The sequence below is a fragment of the Hemitrygon akajei genome, chromosome 14 (assembly GCF_048418815.1).
Source record: "Hemitrygon akajei chromosome 14, sHemAka1.3, whole genome shotgun sequence".
In the NCBI taxonomy this organism is placed as follows: Eukaryota; Metazoa; Chordata; class Chondrichthyes; order Myliobatiformes; family Dasyatidae; genus Hemitrygon; species Hemitrygon akajei.
This window is the reverse complement of record NC_133137.1, coordinates 108,804,919-108,826,570: the sequence shown is the minus strand read 5'-3', so window position 1 is coordinate 108,826,570 and position 21,652 is coordinate 108,804,919. Positions and strand designations below refer to the sequence as shown.

Below are 21,652 nucleotides of genomic sequence, written 5' to 3'. Positions count from 1 at the left end.
GACCAGCAGGCTGTGAGCTCGCAAGAAGTCCGCCCCCAGGAGTGATTGGGCCATGGCGGCCAGTGTGAAGTCCCACGTGAACAGGCTGGCACCGAACTGCAGCTGCACTGTGCGGATGCCATAGGTCTGTATCGTGCTGCCGTTTGTGGCCCTCAGGGTGGGTCCTGGCTTCCTGTTGTGGGTGTCGTACCCCATCAGGGGCAAGACGCTGATTTCTGCTCCAGTGTCGACCAAGAAGCGGCGTCCCGACTGTTTGTTCCAGACGTACAAGAGGCTGTCCTGGTGGCCAGCTGCCATAGTCATCAGCGGCAGCTGGCCCTGGTCCTTGCAGGGCTGGCGACAACAGCGGGCTTTTGTGCCCAAAGCTGGTGGTAGAAGCACCACTGTTCACTGGCCTCCTCACTCCTGCCTCTGTGTTGTGTGTGCCCCCTGCCGGGCCTGGTCTGGTCTGCTGTTGGGTGCGTGGCCTGGTAATCTGACCGATGGATGCCACGCTCTCCCTCTTGGCTTTCCACAGCACGTCTGCCCGGGCCGCCACCTTCCGGGGGTCGCTGAAATCTGCGTCGGCCAGCAGCAGATGTATGTCCCTGGGCAGTTGCTCCAGGAACGCTTGCTCAAACATGAGGCAGGGCTTGTGTCCGTCAGCCAGGGCCAGCATCTCGTTCATCAATGCTGACGGCAGTCTGTCTCCCAAACCGTCCAGGTGAAGCAGGTGGGCACCTCGCTCACGCCGTGAGAGGCCAAAGGTTCCAATGAGCAGCACTTTGAATGCTTCATATTTGCCTTCTTCCGGGGGCGACTGTATGAAATCTGCAACCTGGGCGGTTGTCTCCTGGTCAAGGGAGCTCACCACGTAATAGTAACGCGTGGAATCAGAAGATATCTGTGGAATCTGGAACTGGGCTTCTGCTTGGCTAAACCACACGCGTGGTCGCAGCGTCCAGAAAGTCGGCAGTTTTAGCGAAACTGCGTGAACAGATGAAGAGTCGGTCATCTTTGGTCCAAATCCCGTTTGGACCGTTGGGGTCACCAATGTAGCGATGTGCTACACACAGCACTGAAATAACGACACGCAGTCGGTAAATCATTTTGAGACCAGTTTATTCAAACTTCGCGGCGCTGGCATTTAATCCTTAGCGCCCGCCCTCTCCGGGCGGAAATGACGTCAGAGGTGCATTACCAAAGTCTCCCCCTGCGCGCTGGCTATTTGTGAGCCGGTTCGCCTGAGCAGAAAGTGGGTCGTCACAATGTAGTGGCCATTAAGGAGACTTGGCTGGCACCAGGGCAGGAATGGATTCTCAATATTCCTGGATTTCTGTGCTTTAAAAGGGATAGAGAGGGGGGGAAAGGGGAGGAGGGGTGGCATTACTGGCCAGGGATACTATTACAGCTACAGAAAGGGTGGATAATGTAGCAGGATCCTCTTTTGAGTCAGTATGGGTGGAAGTCAGGAACAGGAAGGGAGCAGTTACTCTACTGGGGGTATTCTATAGGCCCCCTGGTAGCAGCAGAGATACCGAGGAGCAGATTGGGAGGCAGATTTTGGAAAGGTGCAAAAATAACAGGGTTGTTATCATGGGTGACTTTAACTTCACTAATATTGATTGGCACTTGATTAGTTCCAAGGGTTTAGATGGGGCAGAATTAGTTAAGTGTGTCCAGGATGGATTCCTGTCACAGTATGTTGACAGGCCGACTAGGGGGAATGCCATACTAGATCTAGTTTTAGGTAACAAACCGGGTCAGGTCACAGATCTGTCAGTGGGTGAGCATCTGGGGGACAGTCATCACCGCTCCCTGACCTTTAGCATTATCATGGAAAAGGATAGAATCAGAGAGGACAGGAAAATTTTTAATTGGGGAAGAGCAAATTATGAGGCTATAAGGCTCGAACTTGTGGGTGTGAATTGGGATGATGTTTTTGCAGGGAAATGTACTATGGACATGTGGTCGATGTTTAAGGATCCCTTGCAGGATGTTAGGGATAAATTTGTCCTGGTGAGGAAGATAACGAATAGTAGGGTGAAGGAACCATGGGTGACAAGTGGAAAATCTAGTCAGGTGGAAGAAGGCAGGATACATGAAGTTCAGGAAGCAAGGATCAGATGGGTCTATTGAGGAATATAGGGTAGCAAGAAAGGAGCTTAAGAAGGGGCTGAGAAGAGCAATAAGGGGACATGAGAAAGTCTTGGTGAGTAGGGTAAAGGAAAACCCCAAGGCATTCTTCAACTATGTGAAGAACAAAAGGGGTGAAGGTAGGACCGATTAGAGATAAAGATGGGAAGATTTGCCTGGAGGCTTTGGAAATGTGCGAGGCCCTCAATGAATACTCTTCGGTATTCACCACTGAGAAGGAACTTGATGACGGTGAGGACAATATAAGTGAGGTTGATGTTCTGGAGCATGTTGATATTAAGGGAGAGGAGGTGTTGGAGTTGTTCAAATACATTAGGACAGATAAGTCCCCAGGGCCAGACGGAATATTCCCCAGGCTGCTCCACAAGGCAAGGGAAGAGACTGCTGAGCCTCTGGCTAGGATCTTTATGTCCTCGTTGTCCACGGGAATGATACCAGAGGATTGAAAGGAGGCGAATGTTGTCCCCTTGTTCAAAAAAGGTAGTAGGATTAGTCCAGGTAATTATAGACCAGTGAGCCTTATGTCTGTGGTGGGAAAGCTGTTGGAAAAGATTCTTAGAGATAGGATCTATGGGCATTTAGAGAATCATGGTCTGATCAGGAACAGTCAGCATGGTTTTGTGAAGGGCAGATGGTGTCTAACAAGCCTGATAGAGTTCTTTGAGGAGGTGAACAGGCATATAGATGAGGGTAGTGCAGTGGATGTGATCTACATGGATTTTAGTAAGGCATTTGACAAGGTTCCACACGGTAGGCTTATTCAGAAAGTCAGAAAGCATGGGATCCAGGGAAGATTGGCCAGGGGGATTCAGAATTGGCTGGCCTGCAGAAGGCAGAAGGTCATGGTGGAGGGAGTACATTCAGACTGGAGGCTTGTGACTAGTGGTGTCCCACAAGGATCTGTTCTGGGACCTCTGCTTTTCGTTATTTTTATTAACGACCTGGATGTGGGGGTAGAAGGGTGGGTTGGCAAGTTTGCAGACGACACAAAGGTTGGTGGTGTTGTAGATAGTGTAGAGGATTGTCAAAGATTGCATTGATAGGATGCAGAAGTGGGCTGAGAAGTGGCAAATGGAGTTCAACCTGGAGAAGTGTGAGGTGGTACACTTTGGAAGGACAAACTCCAAGGCAGAATACAAAATGGCAGGATACTTGGTAGTGTGGAGGAGCAGAGGGATCTGGGGGTACTTGTCCACAGATCCTTGAAAGTTGCCTCACAGGTAGATAGGGTAGTTAAGAAAGCTTATGGGGTGTTAGCTTTCATAAATTGAGGGATAGAGTTTATGAGTTGTGATGTAATGATGCAGCTCTATAAAACTCTGGTTAGGCCACACTTGGAGTACTGTGTCCAGTTCTGGTCGCCTCAATATAGGAAGGATGTGGAAGCATTGGAAAGGGTACAGAGGAGATTTATCAGGATGCTGAGGATGGATTATGATTAGAGATTAAGGGAGCTAAGGCTTTACTCTTTGGAGAGAAAGAGGATGAGAGGAGACATGATAGAGGTGTCCAGGATATTAAGAGTAATAGATAGAATGGATAGCCAGAGCCTCTTCCTCAGGGCACCACTGCTCAGTACAAGAGGACATGGCTTTAAGGTAAGGGGAGGGATGTTCAAGGGGGATATTAGAGGAAGGTTTTTACTCAGAGAGTGGTTGGTGCGTTGAATGCCTGAGTCAGTGGTGGAGGCAGATACACTAGTGAAGTTTACGAGACTACTAGACAGGTATATGGAGGAATTTAAGGTGGGGGGTTATATGGGAGGCAGGGTTTGAGGGTCGGCACAACATTGTGGGCTGAAGGGCCTGTAATGTGCTGTACTATTCTATGTTCTATGTTATACGTTCATTCTCAATATATCTCAACAGGTTCAATTGGTACATTTAATGTCAGAGAAATGTATACAATATATATCCTGAAATTCTTTTTCTTTGCAAACATCCACAAAAACAGAGGAGTGCCCCAAAGAATGAATGACAGTTAAACATTAGAACCCCCAAGCCCCCCAGTTCACCCCACCCATGCACAAGCAGCAACAATGCAACAACCCCCCCACCCCCAAAAAAGCATTTGCAGCCCCACTGAGCACTCAAGCATGCAGCAAAGCATCAATAAAGCCACAGACTTGCAGTACCCCAGAGACTACTCATTCACCTGGTAATTCAACATACTACAGGCTCTCCCTCTCCAAATAAGAGAAAAAAAGGTGTCCCCGTTTCACAGCGAGAGGGGAGACATGACAAACATTTTGCTGATTTACGATGTTAAAAGGCTTTTGCATCACTTTTTCCAAGCTCTGCGCCCAGAGAGTCGGCCCCAAGGCTCTGGTCTCTAGACACACAGCTGTCAGCTAACCCGCTGCTCCCAATGTTCTGTGTTCTCCCACGACGCCTCAGCCAAGGGGACCTGGCCTAGAATCAGCCTGTCTCCAGAGCCATGAAAATCCGGCACTCTGAAGGCATGCTAGTCTTCCAGGCTGCATCCTTGGGATATCAAAAAATGGCTGGTCATGAGGCCCTGAGAGCAGGCCCTATTCCCACAGAGAACCGAAGTCAGAATGTAACTCGTGGTCAGGGTCTTCGAAAGAACCTTGAAAAGAAAAAAAGAGATATCAAAGATAGAAATAGAGCTGTTTCCAAAGATGCAAGTAAAGGAGTCGCCATTTAGTGCCATCATAACTTTGCTCCGCCCCTCACTTCTAATATCTTATTATACTGAAAATGGCTTATTACGTGTTTTAGTGATGTTGATTGAGGCATAAGTACTAATCCATAAGATATAGGAGCAGAATTAGGCCATTCAGCCCATAGTGTCTGCTCATCATTCCATCATGGCTGATTCACTACTCTCTGGCTAAAAAAATTCCTCCTTACCTCTCTTCAAAAGGGTCACCCCTCAATTTTGAGACTGTGCCCTCTAGTTCTGGATACTCCCACCAGAGGAAACATCTTCTCCACATCCACCTTATCTAGTCTTTTCAATGTTTGGTAGGTTTCAATGAGATTCCCCTGCATTCTTCTAAATTCTAGGGAGTACAGGCCCAAAGCTGCCAAACACACCTCATATGTTAACCCCCTCATTCCCAGAATCATCCTCATGAACCTCCTCTGGATTCTCTCCAATGAGAACACATCTTTTCTGAGTTATGGGGCCCAAAACTATTGACGATACTCCAAGACGAGTGTCTTATAAGGCCTCAGTGTCATCTTGCTTTTATATTCTATTCCCCTTGAAATAAATGCCACCATTGCATTTGCCTTCTTTACTACAGACTCAACCTGTAAATTAACCTTCTCGGAGTCTTGCTTGAGGAATCCTAAAGATCCCTCTGCACCTCTAATGTTTGAAACTTCTCCCCATTTAGATGATAGTCTGCAATATTGTTCCTTTTACCAAAAATACATTATCATACATTTCCCAACACTGTATTCCATCTGCCACCTTTTTGCCCATTCTTCTAATTTGTCTAAGTCCTGCTGCAATCGTCTTGCTTTCTCAGCACTACCCACCTATCTTTAGATTATCCGCAAACTTAGCTACAAAGCTAGCAATTCCATTATCTAAATTATTGACAAACAATGTGAAAAGTAGCAGTCCCAATATTGAACCCTAAGAAACACCACTGGTCCCCGGCAGCCAACCAGAAAATTCCCCCTTTATTCCCATTGGCTGCCTCTGCCTGTCAGTCATTCTGCTATCCATGCCACTATCTTTCCTGTAATGCCATAGGATTTTAAGCAGCCTCGTGTGTGTATGGCACCTTATCAAACACTAAAAATCCAAGTAAATGACGTTCACTGCCTTTCCTTGTCCACTCTGCTTGTTACTTCCTCGAAGAACTCTAACTGATTTGTCAGGCAAGATTTCACTTTACAGACACCACACTGACTTTGACCTATTTTATTAGTCTCCAAGTATCCTGAAACCTCATCCTTAATAATAGACTCCAAGACTTCCCCAACTACTGAGGTTAGGCTATCTGGCCTATAATTTCCTTTCTTTTGCCTTCCTACCTTCTTAAAAAGCTATCTTCCAGTCCTATGGGACCATGCCAGAATCAAGTGATTGTTGAAAGATCATGACCAATGCAATTATTATCTCTTTAGTAACCTTTCTCAGGACATTGGGATGTAGTGCATCTGGTTCAAGTGACTTATCCACTTTAAAACCTTTGAGTTTGCCTAGCGTTTTTTCCTTTGTAATAGCAATGGCACTCACTCCTGGTCCATAACACTCATGGACATCTGACACACTGCTAGTGTCTTCCACAGTGAAGACAGATGCAAAGTACCCAACAAGTTCATCTGCCATTTCTAGGCAGTGCGGCACGCAGCAGCCTAGCACGGATCTGGTGCTACTTTAATTTAGTTTTTTAATTTAATTTTAAGGCACAATTAGGGTTTAGGGCAATGGATAACAGAGCGACTATCTACCATCGCCAGATACTGCTACAATACAGAGATCGCCCAAAAACAAGCCTTCATGAAAATCCCGCTGCAGACTGGGAGACCGTTTCGCCGAACACCGGCGCTCAGTCCTCCAGCAGTGGCGGGATCTCCCTGTGGCCACACACTTCAATTCCACAGACCACTCCCACTCCGACATGTCTGTCCATGGCCTCCTCTACCGTCAAGATAAGGCCACACGCAGGTCGATGGAGCAATACCTTATCTCCCGCCTAGGTAGCCAACTACCTGCCGGCATGAACATCCAACTCACAGACCTCCATTGATACCCCTGCCCCCCCTTACCCCCATCCCTATCTATTATTTTAGTCTGGTTGTCTTTCTCTCTCTTTTTTCCCCCCTCACTATAATCTCCCCCCAGCCCTACCTTTCTTTCTCTTTTATTTCCCATAATTCTCCACCTTTCCCCTAGCCCATTTCCCTCCAGCCTATCACTTCCTAGCTCTCTATCTCTCCCCCCACTTCTTATCCCCCCTCGACCATCCCATGTTACTTCACTCCTGATGAAGGGTTTCGGCCCGAAACGTCATCACTACCTCCTCCCATAGATGCTGTCTGGCCTGCTGAGTTCTGCCAGCATTTTGTGTTTTTATTTTCTTCATGAAAATCTGTTGGTTAGAGCTGAATCGGGCCTGCAGTCCTTGGAGTCGCCTGATGCCGGTGGCCAGAGGTGGGTCGTCGGTAAGTGGTGTGCGAGGAAGCAGAAGCGAGGCGAGTGGGCAGGAGTCCGTGCCAGGAAAAAAGTAAGCTCTAGCCAGCCAGCTCTCCTGTCCATTCTGCTCTCCAATGTCTGCTTGCTGAGAGAATCAGGCCAGCAGTCCTCGGAATCGCCTGATGCCGGTGGCCGGAGGTGGGTCGTCGGTAAGTGGTGTGCGAGGAAGCGGAAGCGAGGCGAGCAGGCAGGAGTCCGGGCCAGGGAAAAAGCAAGCCCTAGCCTGCTGGCTCCCCCATCCATTCTGCTCACCAATGGACATTAAATTGGACTACATCTGTGGCAACGAAATACTCGGCGGGAGTACAGAAACGGACAGAATTTCGGATGCCGCCATTCAGTTGTTTATGTGACGGATTTTCCCCCCAAGCCATTGGACTACCAACCTACTGCCCTCTGCTGTGCCTATTGTCTTGTTTATTATTTATTGTAATGCCTGCACTGTTCTGTGTACTTTATGCTGTCCTGGGTAGGTCTGTAGTCTAGTGTAGTTTTTGTGTTGGTTTACGTAGTTCAGTGTAGTTTTTGTATTGTTCATGTAGCACCATGGTCCTGAAAAACGTTGTCTCATTTTTACTGTGTACTGTACCAGCAGTTATGGTTGAAATGACAATAAAAAGTGACTTGACTTGACTTGTCCCCCATTACTATCTCATTTTCCAGTGGTCCAATATCAACTCTCACCTCCCTCCTACTCTTTACATAACTGAAAAAAAACTTTTGGCATCCTGTTTCATATTATTGGCTAGTCTGCCCTCATGTTTCATCTTTTCCCTTCTTATAGCTTTTTCAGTTGCCTTTTGTTGAATTTTAGAAACTTCCCAATCATCCAACTTCTCATTCACTTTTGCTACCTTATATGCCCTTTCCAGGGCTTTTATGTAGTCCTTAACTTAACCTTTGTAAATCATGATTGCATACACTTGCCATTTGAGAACTCTTCCTCTGTGGGACATATCTATCCTACACCTTGTAAACTATTCCCTGAAACTTCAGCCATTTTTGCTCTGACATCATCCTAGCCAGTATTCTCTTCCAATCTATCTGGGCAAGCTCCTCTCTCATGCCTCCATAATTCCCTTTATTCTACTATGATACTGATACATGTGACTTCTGCTTCTCCCTCTCCAATTGTAGTATGAATTCAATCATTTTATGATCGCTGTCTCCAAAGGGTTTCTTTACATTAAGCTCCCTAAGATCTGTGTTATTACAAAACACCCAATCTAAGATAGCCTACTCAAGGAAAGGATATCTCCTTGCTTATTGAGATCCCCCTTTACAATTGTGTCATTACCCTTATTATATGCCTTTTCCAGCTCCTTTGCAATTTCAACCCCATATCCTGGCTTCTATTTTGAGGCCTATATATGATTCCCATAATGTTTTTTTTAATCCTTGCAATTTCTTAACTCCACCCATAAAGATTCAACATTCTCTGACCATATGTCACCTCTTTCTAAAGATGTAATTCCATCTCTGACCAACAGAGCCACACTTCATGTCTGTCCTTTCAATACAAAATATATCCTTTGATGTTAAACTCCCAACTATGGCCTTCTTTCACCCATGACTCAGTGATGCCCACAATCTCTAATTGCATCACAAGCTCGTTGACCTTATTCCAAATGCTACACACTTTTGAATACAACACCTCCAGTCCTGCATTCTTCACCGTTTTGAATTTTGCCTCTGTGGTACAATTTAACATTTTGCCCTCTGCATTTGTATCCAAGCATTGTCTTGTCAAAGAACCACAGAACCATACAACATTACAGCACAGAAACAGGCCTTTTGGCCCTTCTTGGCTGTGTTGAACCATTTTTTTTTTGCCTAGTCCCACTGACACGCACCTGGACCATATCCCTCCATACCCCTCTCATCCACGTAACTGTCCAAGTTTTTCTTAAATATTAAAAGTGAGCCTGCATTTACCACTTCATCTGGCAGCTCATTCCACACTCCTACCACTCTCTGTGTGAAGAAGCCCCCCCCCTCCAATGATCCCTTTAAACTTTTCCCCCTTCACCCTTAACCCATGTCCTCTGGTTTATTTCTCCCCTAGCCTCAGTGGAAAAAGCCTGCTTGCATTCACTCTATCTATACATAGAACATAGAATAGTACAGCACATTACAGGCCCTTCGGCCCACAATTTTGTGCCGACCCTCAAACCCTGCCATCCATATAACCCCCCACCTTAAATTCTTCCATATACCTGTCTTGTAGTCTCTTAAACTTCACTAGTGTATCTGCCTCTACCACTGACTCAGGCAGTGTATTCCACGCACCAACCACTCTCTGAGTGAAAAACCTTCCTCTAATATCCCCCTTGAACTTCCCTCCCCTTACCTTAAAGCCATGTCCTCTTGTACTGAGCAGTGGTGCCCTGGGGAAGAGGCGCTGGCTGTCCACTCTGTCTATTACTTTTAATATCTTGTACAACTCTATCATGTCTCCTCTCATCCTCCTTCTCTCCAAAGAGTAAAGCCCTAGCTCCCTTAATCTTTGATCATAATCCATACTCTCTAAACCAGGCAGCATCCTGGTAAATTTCCTCTGTACCCTTTCCAATGCTTCCACATCCTTCCTATATTGAGGCGACCAGAACTGGACACAGTACTCCATGTGTGGCCTAACCAGAGTTTTATAGAGCTGCATCATTACATCTCAACTCATAAACTCTATCCCTCGATTTATGAAAGCTAACACCGCATAAGCTTTCTTAACTACCCTATCTACCTGTGAGGCAACTTTCAAGGATCTGTGGACATGTACCCCTAGATCCCTCTGCTCCTCCACACTACCAAGTATCCTGCCATTTTGTACTCTGCCTTGGAGTTTGTCCTTCCAAAGTGTACCACCTCACACTTCTCCAGGTTGAACTCCATCTGCCACTTCTCAGCCCACTTCTGCATCCTATCAATGCAATCTTTGACAATCCTCTACACTATCTACAACACCACCAACCTTTGTGTCGTCTGCAAACTTGTCAACCCACCCTTCTACCCCCACATCCAGGTCGTTAATAAAAATCACAAAATGTAGAGGTCCCAGAACAGATCCTTGTGGAACACCACTAGTCACAAGCCTCCAGTCTGAATGTACTCCCTCCACCACGACCCTCTGCCTTCTGCAGGCAAGCCAATTCTGAATCCCCCTGGCCAAACATCCCTGGATCCCATGCCTTCTGACTTTCTGAATAAGCCTACCGTGTGGAACCTTGTCAAATGCCTTATTAAAATCCATGTACATCACATCCACTGCACTACCCTCATCTATATGCCTGGTCACCTCCTCAAAGAACTCTATCAGGCTTGTTAGACACCATCTGCCCTTCACAAAGCCATGCTGACTGTCCCTGATCAGACCATGATTCTCTAAATGCCCATAGATCCTATCTCTAAGAATCTTTTCCAACAGCTTTCCCACCACAGACATAAGGCTCACTGGTCTATAATTACCTGGACTATCCCTACTACCTTTTTTGAACAAGGGGACAACATTCGCCTCCTTTCAATCCTCTGGTACCATTCCTGTGGACAACGAGGACATAAAGATCCTAGCCAGAGGCTCAGCAATCTCTTCCCTGGCCTTGTGGAGCAGCCTGGGGAATATTCTATCAGGCCCTGGGGACTTATCCGTCCTATTGTATTTTAACAACTCCAACACCTCCTCTCCCTTAATATCAACATGCTCCAGAACATCAACCTCACTCATATTGTCCTCACTGTCATCAAGTTCCCTCTCATTGGTGAATACCGAAGAGAAGTATTCATTGAGGACCTCGCTCACTTCCACAGCCCCCAGGCACATCTTCCCACCTTTATCTCTAATTGGTCCTACCTTCACTCCTGTCATCCTTTTGTTCTTCACATAATTGAAGAATGCCTTGGGGTTTTCCTTTACCCTACTTGCCAAGGCCTTCTCATGCCCCCTTCTTGCTCTTCTCAGCCCCTTCTTAAGCTCCTTTCTTGCTACCTTATATTCCTCAATAGACCCATTTATATTCCTCAATAGACCCATCTGATCCTTGCTTCCTAAACCTCATGTATGCTGCCTTCTTCCACCTGACTAGATTTTCCAACTCACTTGTCACCCATGGTTCCTTCACCCTACCATTCTTTATCTTCCTCACCGGGACAAATTTATCCCTAACATCCTGCAAGAGATCCTTAAACATCGACCACATGTCCATAGTACATTTCCCTGCAAAAACATCATCTCATTTCACACCTGCAAGTTCTAGCCTTATAGCCTCATAACTTGCCCTTCCCCAATTAAAAATTTTCCTGTCCTCTCTGATTCTATCCTTTTCCATGGTAATGCTAAAGGCCAGGGAGCAGTGATCACTGTCCCCCAGATGCTCACCCACTGACAGATCTGTGACTTTACCCAGTTCATTACATAATATTAGATCTAGTATGGCATTCCCCCTAGTCGGCCTGTCAACATACTGTGACAGGAATCCATCCTAGACACACTTAACAAACCCTGCCCCATCTAAACCCTTGGAACTAATCAAGTGCCAATCAATATTAGGGAAGTTAAAGTCACTCATGATAACTCATGATACCCATTATAATTTTATATACCTCTATCAAATCTCCCCTCATTCTTCTACGCTCCAGGGAATAAAATCCTAACCTATTCAACCCTTCTCTGTAACTCCGTTTCTCAAGTCCTGGCAACATCCTTGTAAACCTTCTCTGCACTCTTTCAACCTTATTAATATCCTTCCTGTAATTCGGTGACCAAAACTGCACATAGTACTCCAAATTCGGCCTCAACAATGCCTTATACAACCTCACCATAACATTCCAACTCTTATACTCAATACTTTGATTTATAAAGGGCAATGTACTAAAAGCTCTCTTTACGACCCTATCTACCTGTGATGTGACTTTTAGGGAATTTTGTATCTGTATTCCCAGATCCCTCTGTTGTACTGCACTCCTCAGTGCCCTACCATTTACCTTGTATGTTCAACCTTGGGTTTTCCTTTCTAAGTACAATACCTCACACTTGTCTGTATTAAACTCCATCTGCCATTTTGCAGCCCATTTTTCCAGCTGGTCCAAATCCCTCTGCAAGCTTTGAAAACCTTCCTCATCATCCTTCCTTACATTCATGTTACACCCATCATCTACTTGTAAACCTGCTGGCTCATCCTCAGCTCTATCATACTAGTTCCCCTCCTCCTGCCATGTTAGTTTAAACCTCTCCCAACAACTCTAGTAAATCTGCCTGTAAGAATATTGGTCCCCCTCAGATTCAAGTGCACCACATCCTTTTTGTACAGGTCCCACCTGCCCAAAAAGAGGTCCCAATTATCCAGAAATCTGAATCCCTGCCTGTTGCTCAAATTCTTCAGTCATGCATTCATCTGCCACCTCATTCTATTTCCATCTTCACTATTGTGTGGCACAGGCAGCAATCCCGAGATTCCTATCCTTGAGGTCCTGCTTCTCAGCTTCCTTTCTTTTTTCTTTTTTCTGAACCTCCTCCCATTTTCTTCCTATGTCATTGGTACCACTATGTTGGGGTAACTACCTCCCTGTAGCTCCTGTCTATCACTGTTTATACTACATTGCTGACTTCCCCAGTAATAACCAGAGACCAGAATTTGTTATCACTGGAAAGTTTGAAGCTGGATTTCTGATTCACAATTTCTATTATGTTAGAAATGAATTGAATTGTTGCTTTGCTCTTTAATCATCTTAAACTGCATCATTCAATTTACTGACTTATTTACCCGCAGCAGAGTCCCTTTGGCACCTCTGCAATATGTGAGTAATTTGAGACAGTTTGTGTGTAGAATTGATGAGCAATTATTTTAAACACACCAGCACTCTGTTTTTAAACATCATCACTGCTGGAATTTAATAAGATTCAGAAAGACAGAGCAATAGAAATTAAACTCTGTGGCATTGGGCTAATTGCCCACTATAAAGGTGCATAATGCTTAATTCCAGTCTCTGCATACGAGTTGCAACCATTCCAATGTTGCCTTGTTGTATCAGAACACAAGGCAAATTTCTCCAGTCTCATGATGCTTCCCTGATGTGCATCTTACCTATGAATGTCCCACTAAATGTAGCATTTGTGGCTTTTCTCTCCCTGTGACTGGAACTGGATTATTTCCATAACTAAGGGAACAACTTCCACCTTTTCCCCAATAACCAGTGAGTGCTGGAGAAGAAGTTTCTGGCTTTCACTGAGGGAAGGCTCTTCAAAATGGATTCGAATCCAAGGATCCCCTAAAATGTGAAATAGATAAATTATTGTCACCTCTGCCCATTCAGGAAAAGTTAATATTCATCCAGCCTAATTCTACAACTTTACATAACTAAGCACACATTAATATCACATCCACCCTAATCCTACGTTTCTATCCACTCCTGATATATCTAATATATTACTCAGCCTAATCATATAATCCTATTCACTTACAGGACCCTTTACTATCCCACCCAGCCTAATATTACAACTCTCATTAATCCTGATGCATTTCAATTTCCCATTCAGTTTAATCATACAACTCTACATAACCAACATACTATAGTATCTCATCACCTAGTCCTATTGTATGGCTAAAGGTATTTCAAATTTCCTTCCAACCTATAATGCCAACTTAACATACTCCCACTTTTCTTGTACACTCTTTTCTTGGACGCAGGAAAGAAATGCGGATGGTAGTTTGCCTCCCAGGTTCCAGGGTCGGGATGTTTCTGATCGCATCCATGATATCTTGAAGTGGGAAGAAGAACAGCCAGAGGTCATGGTACAAAAGGGAGGAGGTCCTGAAAACAGGCTACAGGGAGTTAGTAAGGAAGTTGAGAAGTAGGACCTCAAAGGTAGTAATCTCGGGGTTACTGCCTGTGCCACGTGACAGAGAGTATAGGAATAGAATGAGATGGAGGATTAATGCATGGCTGAAGGATTTGAGGAGGGGCAGGGATTCAGATTTCTGGATCATTGGGATCACTTCTGGGGCAATTGTGACCCGTACAAAAAGGACGGGCTGCACTTGAATCTGAGGGGGACCGATATCCTGGTGGGGAGGTTAGCAAAGGCTATTGGGGTGAGTTTAAACTAGAATTGCTGGGGGGGTGGGAACCGAACTGGAGTAATGGAGGAAAAGGAAGTTGGTTCACTAATAGAGAAAGCCTAAAGACAGTGTGAAAGGGAGGATAGGCAGGTGATAGAGAAGAGACAAACTCAGGCTGATGATTTGAAATGTGTCTATTTTAATACGAGGAGTCTAATAAATAAAGTAGATGAGTTTAGAGCGTGGATAAACACTTGGTGCTATGATATTGTGGCCATTACAGAGACCTGGATGCTGCAGGGGCAGGAATGGTTACTTCAAGTGCCAGGCTTTAGATGTTTCAGAAAGAACAGGGAGGGAGGTAAAAGAGGTGAGAGCGTGGCACTGTTGTTCAGAGATAGTGTCACGGCTGCAGAAAAGGAGGAAGTCATAGAGGGGTTGTCTACAGAGTATCTGTGGGTGGAGGTTAGGAATAGGAAGGGGTCAAAACTCTACTTGGTGTTTTTTATAGACTACCCAATAGTAACAGGGACATCAAGGAGCAGATAGGGAGACAGATTCTGGAAAGGAGTAATAATAACAGGGTTGTTGTGGTGGGAGATTTTAATTTCCCAAATAGTGATTGGAATCTCCCTTGAGTGAGGGGTTTAGATGGGGTGGAGTTTGTTAGGTGTGTTCAGGAAGGTTTCTTCACACAATATGTAGATAAACCCACAAGAGGAGAGGCTGTACTTGATCTGGTATTGAGAAATGAACCTGGTCAGGTGTCAGGTCTCTCAGTGGGAGAGTATTTTGGAGATAGTGATCACAATTCTATCTCCTTTACCATAGCATTGGAGAGGGATAGGAGCAGACAAGTTAAGGAAACTTTTAATTGGAGTAAGGGGAAATATGAGGCTATCAGGCAGGAACTTGGAAGCATAAATTGGAAACAGATGTTCTCAGGGAAACGTACAGAAGAAATGTGGCAAATGTTTAGGGGATATTTGTGTGGGGTTCTGCTTAGATATGTTCCAATTTGGGTAGATGGAGCTCGTCAGCCTTGGAAGGCAGTCCATCTAAAAGAGGGAAAACTCTGATTTCAAGCCTCCGCTGCCTTGTGGCCATACTCACTTATGGGAAAGGCTTCGGGAGTAAACCCTGAGGACAAATCCAGAGCTGGAGTCCCTAAGGCAGTCCCACATTGCTTTCAACTTTGCTCTGGCAACTTCTGTGACGTCACTGGTGCCATGCTGTATCAGTCCTTGCCCTTCCCTTGGACAACATTGGTGGTGTGGAGAGGGGAGACTTGCTGCTTGGGCAACTGCCGGTCTTCCATACAACCTTGCCCAGGCCTGCACCCTGGAGAGACTGAAGCAAGACTTTCCAGGCGCAGATCCATGGTCTTGCAAGACTAATAGATGCTATCCAGACAGGGAAAGGATGGTATGGTGCAGGAACCATGGTGTACAAAGGCTATTGTAAATCTAGTCAAGAAGAAAAGAAGCGCTTACGAAAGGTTCAAAAAGCTAGGTAATGATAGGGATCTAGAAGATTATAAGCAGGAAGGAGCTTAAGAATGAAAATAGGAGAGCCAGAAGGGGCCATGAGAAGGCCTTTATGGACAGGATTAAGGAAAACCCCAATACTTTCCACAAGTATGTGAAGAACAAGAAGATAAGATTATGAGAGAATAGGACCAATCAAGTGTGACAGTGGAAAAATATGTATGGCACCAGAGGAGATGGCAGAGGTACTTAATGAATACTTTGCTTCAGTATTCACTACAGAAGAGGATCTTGGCAGTTGTAGGGATGACTTACAGTGGACTGAAAAGCTTGAGTATGTAGATGTTAAGGGTAAAGACGTGCTGGAGCTTTTGGAAAGTATCAAGTTGGCTAAGTCACCGGGACCAGATGGGATGTACCCCAGGCTACTGTGGGAAGCGAGAGAGGTGATTGCTGAGCCTCTGGTGATGATCTTTGCATTACCTATGAGGAAGGGAGAGGTTCTGGAGGATTGGAGGGTTGTGGATGTTGTTCCCTTATTCAAGAAAGGGAGTAGGGATAGCCCAGGAAATTATAGACCAGTGAGTCTTACTTCAGAGGTTGGTAAGTTGATGGAGAAGATCCTGGGAGGCAAGATTTATGAACCTTTGGAGAGGCATAATATGATTAGGAATAGTCAGCGTGGCTTTGCCAAAGGCAGGTCATGCCTTATGAGCCTGATTGAATTTTTTGAGGATGTGACTAAACACATTGATGAAGGTAAAGCAGTAGATGGATTTCAGCAAGGCTCTGAACATTTGCCACATTTCTTCTGTACGTTTCCTTGAGAATATCTGTTTCCAATTTATGCTTCCAAGTTCCTGCCTGATAGCCTCATATCTCCCCTTACTCCAATTAAATGTTTCCCTAATTTGTCTGCTTCTATCCCTCTCCAATACTATGGTAAAGGAGACAGAATTGTGATCACTATCTCCAAAATGCTCTCCCACTGAGAGACCTGACACTTGACCAGATTTATTTCCCAATACCAGATCAAGTACAGCCTCTCCTCTTCTAGGCTTATCTAAATATTGTGTCAAGAAACCTTACTGAAAACACCTAACGAACACCACCCCATCTAAACCCCTCACTCTAGGGAGATGCCAGTCACTATTTGGGAAATTAAAATCTCCCACCACAACAACCCTGTTATTATTACTCCTTTCCATAATCTGTCTCCCTATCTGCTCCTCGATGTCCCTGTTACTATTGGGTGGTATATAAAAAACACGCAGTAGAGTTTTGACCCCTTCCTATTCCAAACCTCTACCCATAGAGACTCCGTAGACAACCCCCCATGACTTCCTCCTTTTCTGCAGCCGTGACACTATCTCTGATCAACAGTGCCATGTCCCCACTTCTTTTGCCTCCCACCCTGTCCTTTCTGAAACATCTAAAGCCTGTCACTTGAAGTAGCCATTTCTGCCTCTGTACCATCCAAGTCTCTGTAATGGCTACAATGCCATGGCTCCAAGTGCTGATCCACGCTCTAAGCTCATCCGCTTTATTTATAATCCTCCTCACATTAAAATAGACACATCTCAAACCATCGGTCTGAGTGCGTCCATTCTCTGTCACTTGCCTATCCTCCCTTTCGCACTGTCTCTAAGCTTTCTCTATTTGTGAGCCAACCTCCCTTTCCTCCATCATTTCAGTTTGGTTTCCACCCCCCAGCAATTCTCGCTTAAACTCTCCCCAATAGGCTTCGCAAACCTCCCCATCAGGATATTGGTCCCCTCGGGATTCAACTGCAACCCATCCTTTTTGTACAGGTCCTGCCCCAGAAGAGGTCCCAATGATTCAGAAATCTGAATCCCTGCCCCCTCTTCCAATCCCTCAGCCATGCATTTATCCTCCACCTCATTCTATTCCTATACTCACTGTCACATGGCACAGGCAGTAATCCCGGGATTACTACCTTTGAGGTCCTGCTTTTCAGTTTCCTTCCTAACTCCCTGTAGTCTGCTTTCAGGACCTCCTCCTTTTTCCTACCTATGTCATTGGTACCAATATGTACCACGACTTCTGACTGTTCCCCTTCCCACTTCAAGATATCGTGGACGCGATCAGAAACGGCCCGGACCCTGGCACCTGGGAGACAAACTGCCATCCGTATTTCTTTGCTGCATCCACAGGATCACCTGTCTGACCCCTTAACTATAGAGTCGCCTATCACTGTTACCATCCTCATCCGTTCCCTTCCCTTCTGAGCCACAAATACGTGACCACATTCTCCCTCTTTGTCCCCTTTACCCTTGAATATGCCATCTAGTCTGACCCCACCTTAATTTAAATACCCCATACCTTTGAATAGTGTTGGCGCGTAGCCTAGTGGGCAAGGCATCAGACTAGTAACCTGAAGGTCACTGGTTCGAGCCTCAGCTGAGGCAGCGTGTTTGTGTCCTTGAGCAAGGCACTTAACAACACATTGCTCTGCGACGTCACCGGTGCCAAGCTGCATGGGTCCTAGTGCCCTTCCCTTGGACAACATCGGTGGCGTGGAGAGGGGAAGGCCTGCAGCTTGGGCAACTTCCGGTCTCCCATACAACCCTGCCCAGGCCTGCGCCCTGGAAACTCCAGGCGTAGATCCACGGTCTCTCGAGACCGGCGGATGCCACCACCACCTTTGAATAAATCATCTTGTTTAATCCCATTGTTGTTCCCTCTAATATTCCATCCAGTGCATTCAATTTGTCCTTTCTCTGAGCTGGCAGCCTTCTTCATGGAGGTTCCTGTACAACATATTTACCTTTTTTAACAGAGTCGCCCACTGTTTTCAGGAGTTGTATTCCAACAGTGCAGTTGACTGGTTGATTGGATTGAGTGCGCCCCGCTCCAAGTTCATGTAATACCTTGGCTAATGGCAAGGAGTGGATTGCCTGCACTACCCCTGGAAAAAGTGAGCCAAGTTAGGGTCAATTGCATTCTGTGCTTTCCTCAGGCTTCTGCAGTCTTATTGCCCAAGTTAGTTACTCAAAGATCATCTTATATGCAGGTAAGTGGAAGGAATAACAATGCTGATGAATCTTGTGAGACAGGTTGCTCACTAATTTGGAAGGGGGGGGGTGGGTGAATCGGTGTGCAGGGACTCAGGATAGGACAGATGGTAAAAATACAATGATAATGTGCAGTCAGATCATCAGGAAAGGCAGATGATGGGACAAAATTACAGCCACAAAGGTGAGTACCAGTACATTAGGGATGCAGAATCAGAAAGGATAGCAAATACAGTACTCAAGGTGTTGTATCTAAATGCACGGAGTATAAGAAACAAGGTGGATGATCTTGTTGCACTTTTACAGATTGCCAGGTATGATGTTGTGGCCTTCACTGAATCGTGGGTGAAGGATGGCTGTAGTTGGGAGCTGAATGTCCAATGTTACACGTGCTATTGGAGGGATAGGAAGGTAGGCAGAGGGGGTGGCATGGCTCTGCTGGTAAAGAATGGCATCAAATCAGTAGAAAGATGCAACATAGGATCAGAATTTGTAGAATCCTTGTGGGTTGAGTTAAGAAACTGCAAGGGTAAAAGGACCCTGATGGCAGTTATATACAGGCCTCCCAACAGTAGCTGAAATGTGGACCACAGATTACAACAGGAAATAGAAAAGGTGTGTCAAAAGGACAATATAATGATATTCATGGGAGAATTCAACATGCAGGTCAATTGGGAAAATCAGGTTGGCAAAGGATCTCAAGAGAGTGAGTTTGTTGAATGCCTACAAGATGGCTTTTTAGAATAGTTTGTTGTTGAGCCTACTAGGAGATCAGCTATACTGGATTGGGTGTTATATAATGGACAGGAGGTGATTAGGGAGCTTAAGGTAGAAGAACCCTCCGGAGACGGTGATCACAATATGACTGAGTTCAACTTGAAATTTGATAGGGAGAAAATAAAGTCTGATGTAGCCGTATTTCAGTGTAGTAAAGGAAATTACAGTAGTATAAGAGAGGAGTGGGCCAAAGTAAGTTGGAAGGAGATGCTGGCAGCGATGATAGCAAAGCAGCAATGGCTTGAGTTTCTCAGAAAAATGAGGAAGGTACAGGATAGGTGTATTCCAAAAATGAAGAAATACTCAAATGGCAAAATACCTCAACTGTGGCTGACAAAGGAAGACAAAGCTAATGTAAGAGCAAAAGAGAGAGCATACAACAACGCAAAATTTGCAGTAAGTCCAAGGATTGGAAAGCTTTTAAAACCCTACAGAAACAACTAAAAGAGTCATTAGGAGGGAAAAGATGACATATGAAAGCAAGCTAGTAAACAGTATCAAAGTGGATAGTAAAAGTTTTTTCAAATATGCAAATGAAATGGATAAAGGACCGCTAGAAAATGAGGCCAGAGAAATAATAACAGAGGAAAAGGAGATGGCTGATGAACTAAATGAGTACTTTGTATCAGTCTTCTCTGTGGAAGTCACTAGCAGTGTGCCAGATATTGAAGGGTGTGAGGGAAGAGAAGTGAGTGCAGTTAGTATTGCAAGGGAGAAGGTGCTTAAAAAGCTGAAAGACCTGAGGGTACATAAGTCACTTGGACCTGTTCAACTGCACCCTAGGGTTCTGAAAGAGGCAGTGGTAGAGATTGTGGAGGCATTAGAAATGATCTTTCAAACATCATTGGGCTCTGGCATGGTGCCAGAGGACTGAAAAATTGCAAATGTTGCTCCACTCTTGTAAAAAAGGTGGTAGGCAGCAGAACGGAAATTATAGACCAGTTCTCCTGACTTCAGAGGTTGGGAAGATGTTGAAGCGAATTGTTAAGGATGAGGTTATGGGGTACTTGGTGACACACGACAAGATAAGACAAAGTCTGCATGGTTTCCTTAAGAGAAAAATCTTGTCTGATGAACCTGTTGGAATTTTTTGAGGAGATTACACATAGGATAGATAAAGGGGATGCAGTGGATGTTGTATATTTTGGACTTTCAGAAGGCTTTTGACAAGGTGCCACACATGAATCTGCTTATCAAGTTAAGAGCCCATGTTATTACAGGAAAGTTACTAACATGGTTAGAGCATTGGCTGATTGGTAGGAGGCAGTGAGTGGGAATAAAAGGGTCATCTTATGGTTGGATGCCAGTGACTAGTGGTGTTTCGCAGAGTTCAGTGTTGGGAACGCGTCCTTTTTATGCCGTATATTAATAGATGGCTTTGTTGCCAAGTTTGCAGATGATACAAAGATTGGTGGAGGGGCAGGTAGTGTTGAGGAAACAGGTAGACTGCAGAAGGACTGAGACAATTTAGGAAAAAGTGGCAAATGAAATACAATGTTGGAAAATGCAAGGTTATGCACTTTGGTAGTAGAAATAAATGTTCTAAATGGGGAGAAAATCCCAAAATCTGAGATGCAAAGGAACTTGGGAGTCTTTGTGCAGAACACCCTAAAAGTTAAATTGCAGTTTGAATCAGTGATGAAGGCAAATGCAATGTTAGCATTCATTTCAAGAGGTCTAAAATATAAGAGCTGGGATGTGATGCTGAGGCTTTACAAAGCACTGGTGAGGCCTTATCTTGAATATTGTGAACAGTTTTGGGCTCCTCATCTAAGAAAAGATGTGTTGGCAATGGAGAGGGTCCAGAGGAGTGTCACAAGGATGATTTTAGGAATGAAAGGGTTATCATAGGAGGAATGTTTGATGGTTCTGCGTCTGTACTCACTGGAATTTAGAAAGATGAGGGAGGGGGGATCTCATTGAAACCTTTTGAATGTTGACAAGCCTAGACAGAGAAGATGTGGAATGGATGATGGGGGCGATTACACAT

The 21,652-nt window shown here is 45.1% G+C and overlaps 1 protein-coding gene across 4 annotated transcripts in view; it reads right to left on the bottom strand.

Annotated features, from left to right (window-relative positions):
* Positions 1-4,193: 4,193 nt before the first annotated feature.
* Positions 4,194-21,652, bottom strand: part of tymp (thymidine phosphorylase) — a 58,260-nt gene continuing 40,801 nt past the window's right edge. For 3 of the 4 annotated variants that reach the window (XM_073066909.1, XM_073066910.1, XM_073066907.1), the window contains 2 exons: positions 18,639-18,779; positions 13,165-13,572 (listed from right to left, as the gene is read on the bottom strand). In XM_073066909.1, coding sequence (XP_072923010.1) covers positions 13,403-13,572; positions 18,639-18,779 — 311 coding nt within the window. In that variant the 3' untranslated portion in view covers positions 13,165-13,402. Of the gene's footprint in view, positions 4,726-13,164; positions 13,573-18,638; positions 18,780-21,652 lie in introns of those variants that run through there. The other variant, XM_073066908.1, reaches the window with a different exon arrangement.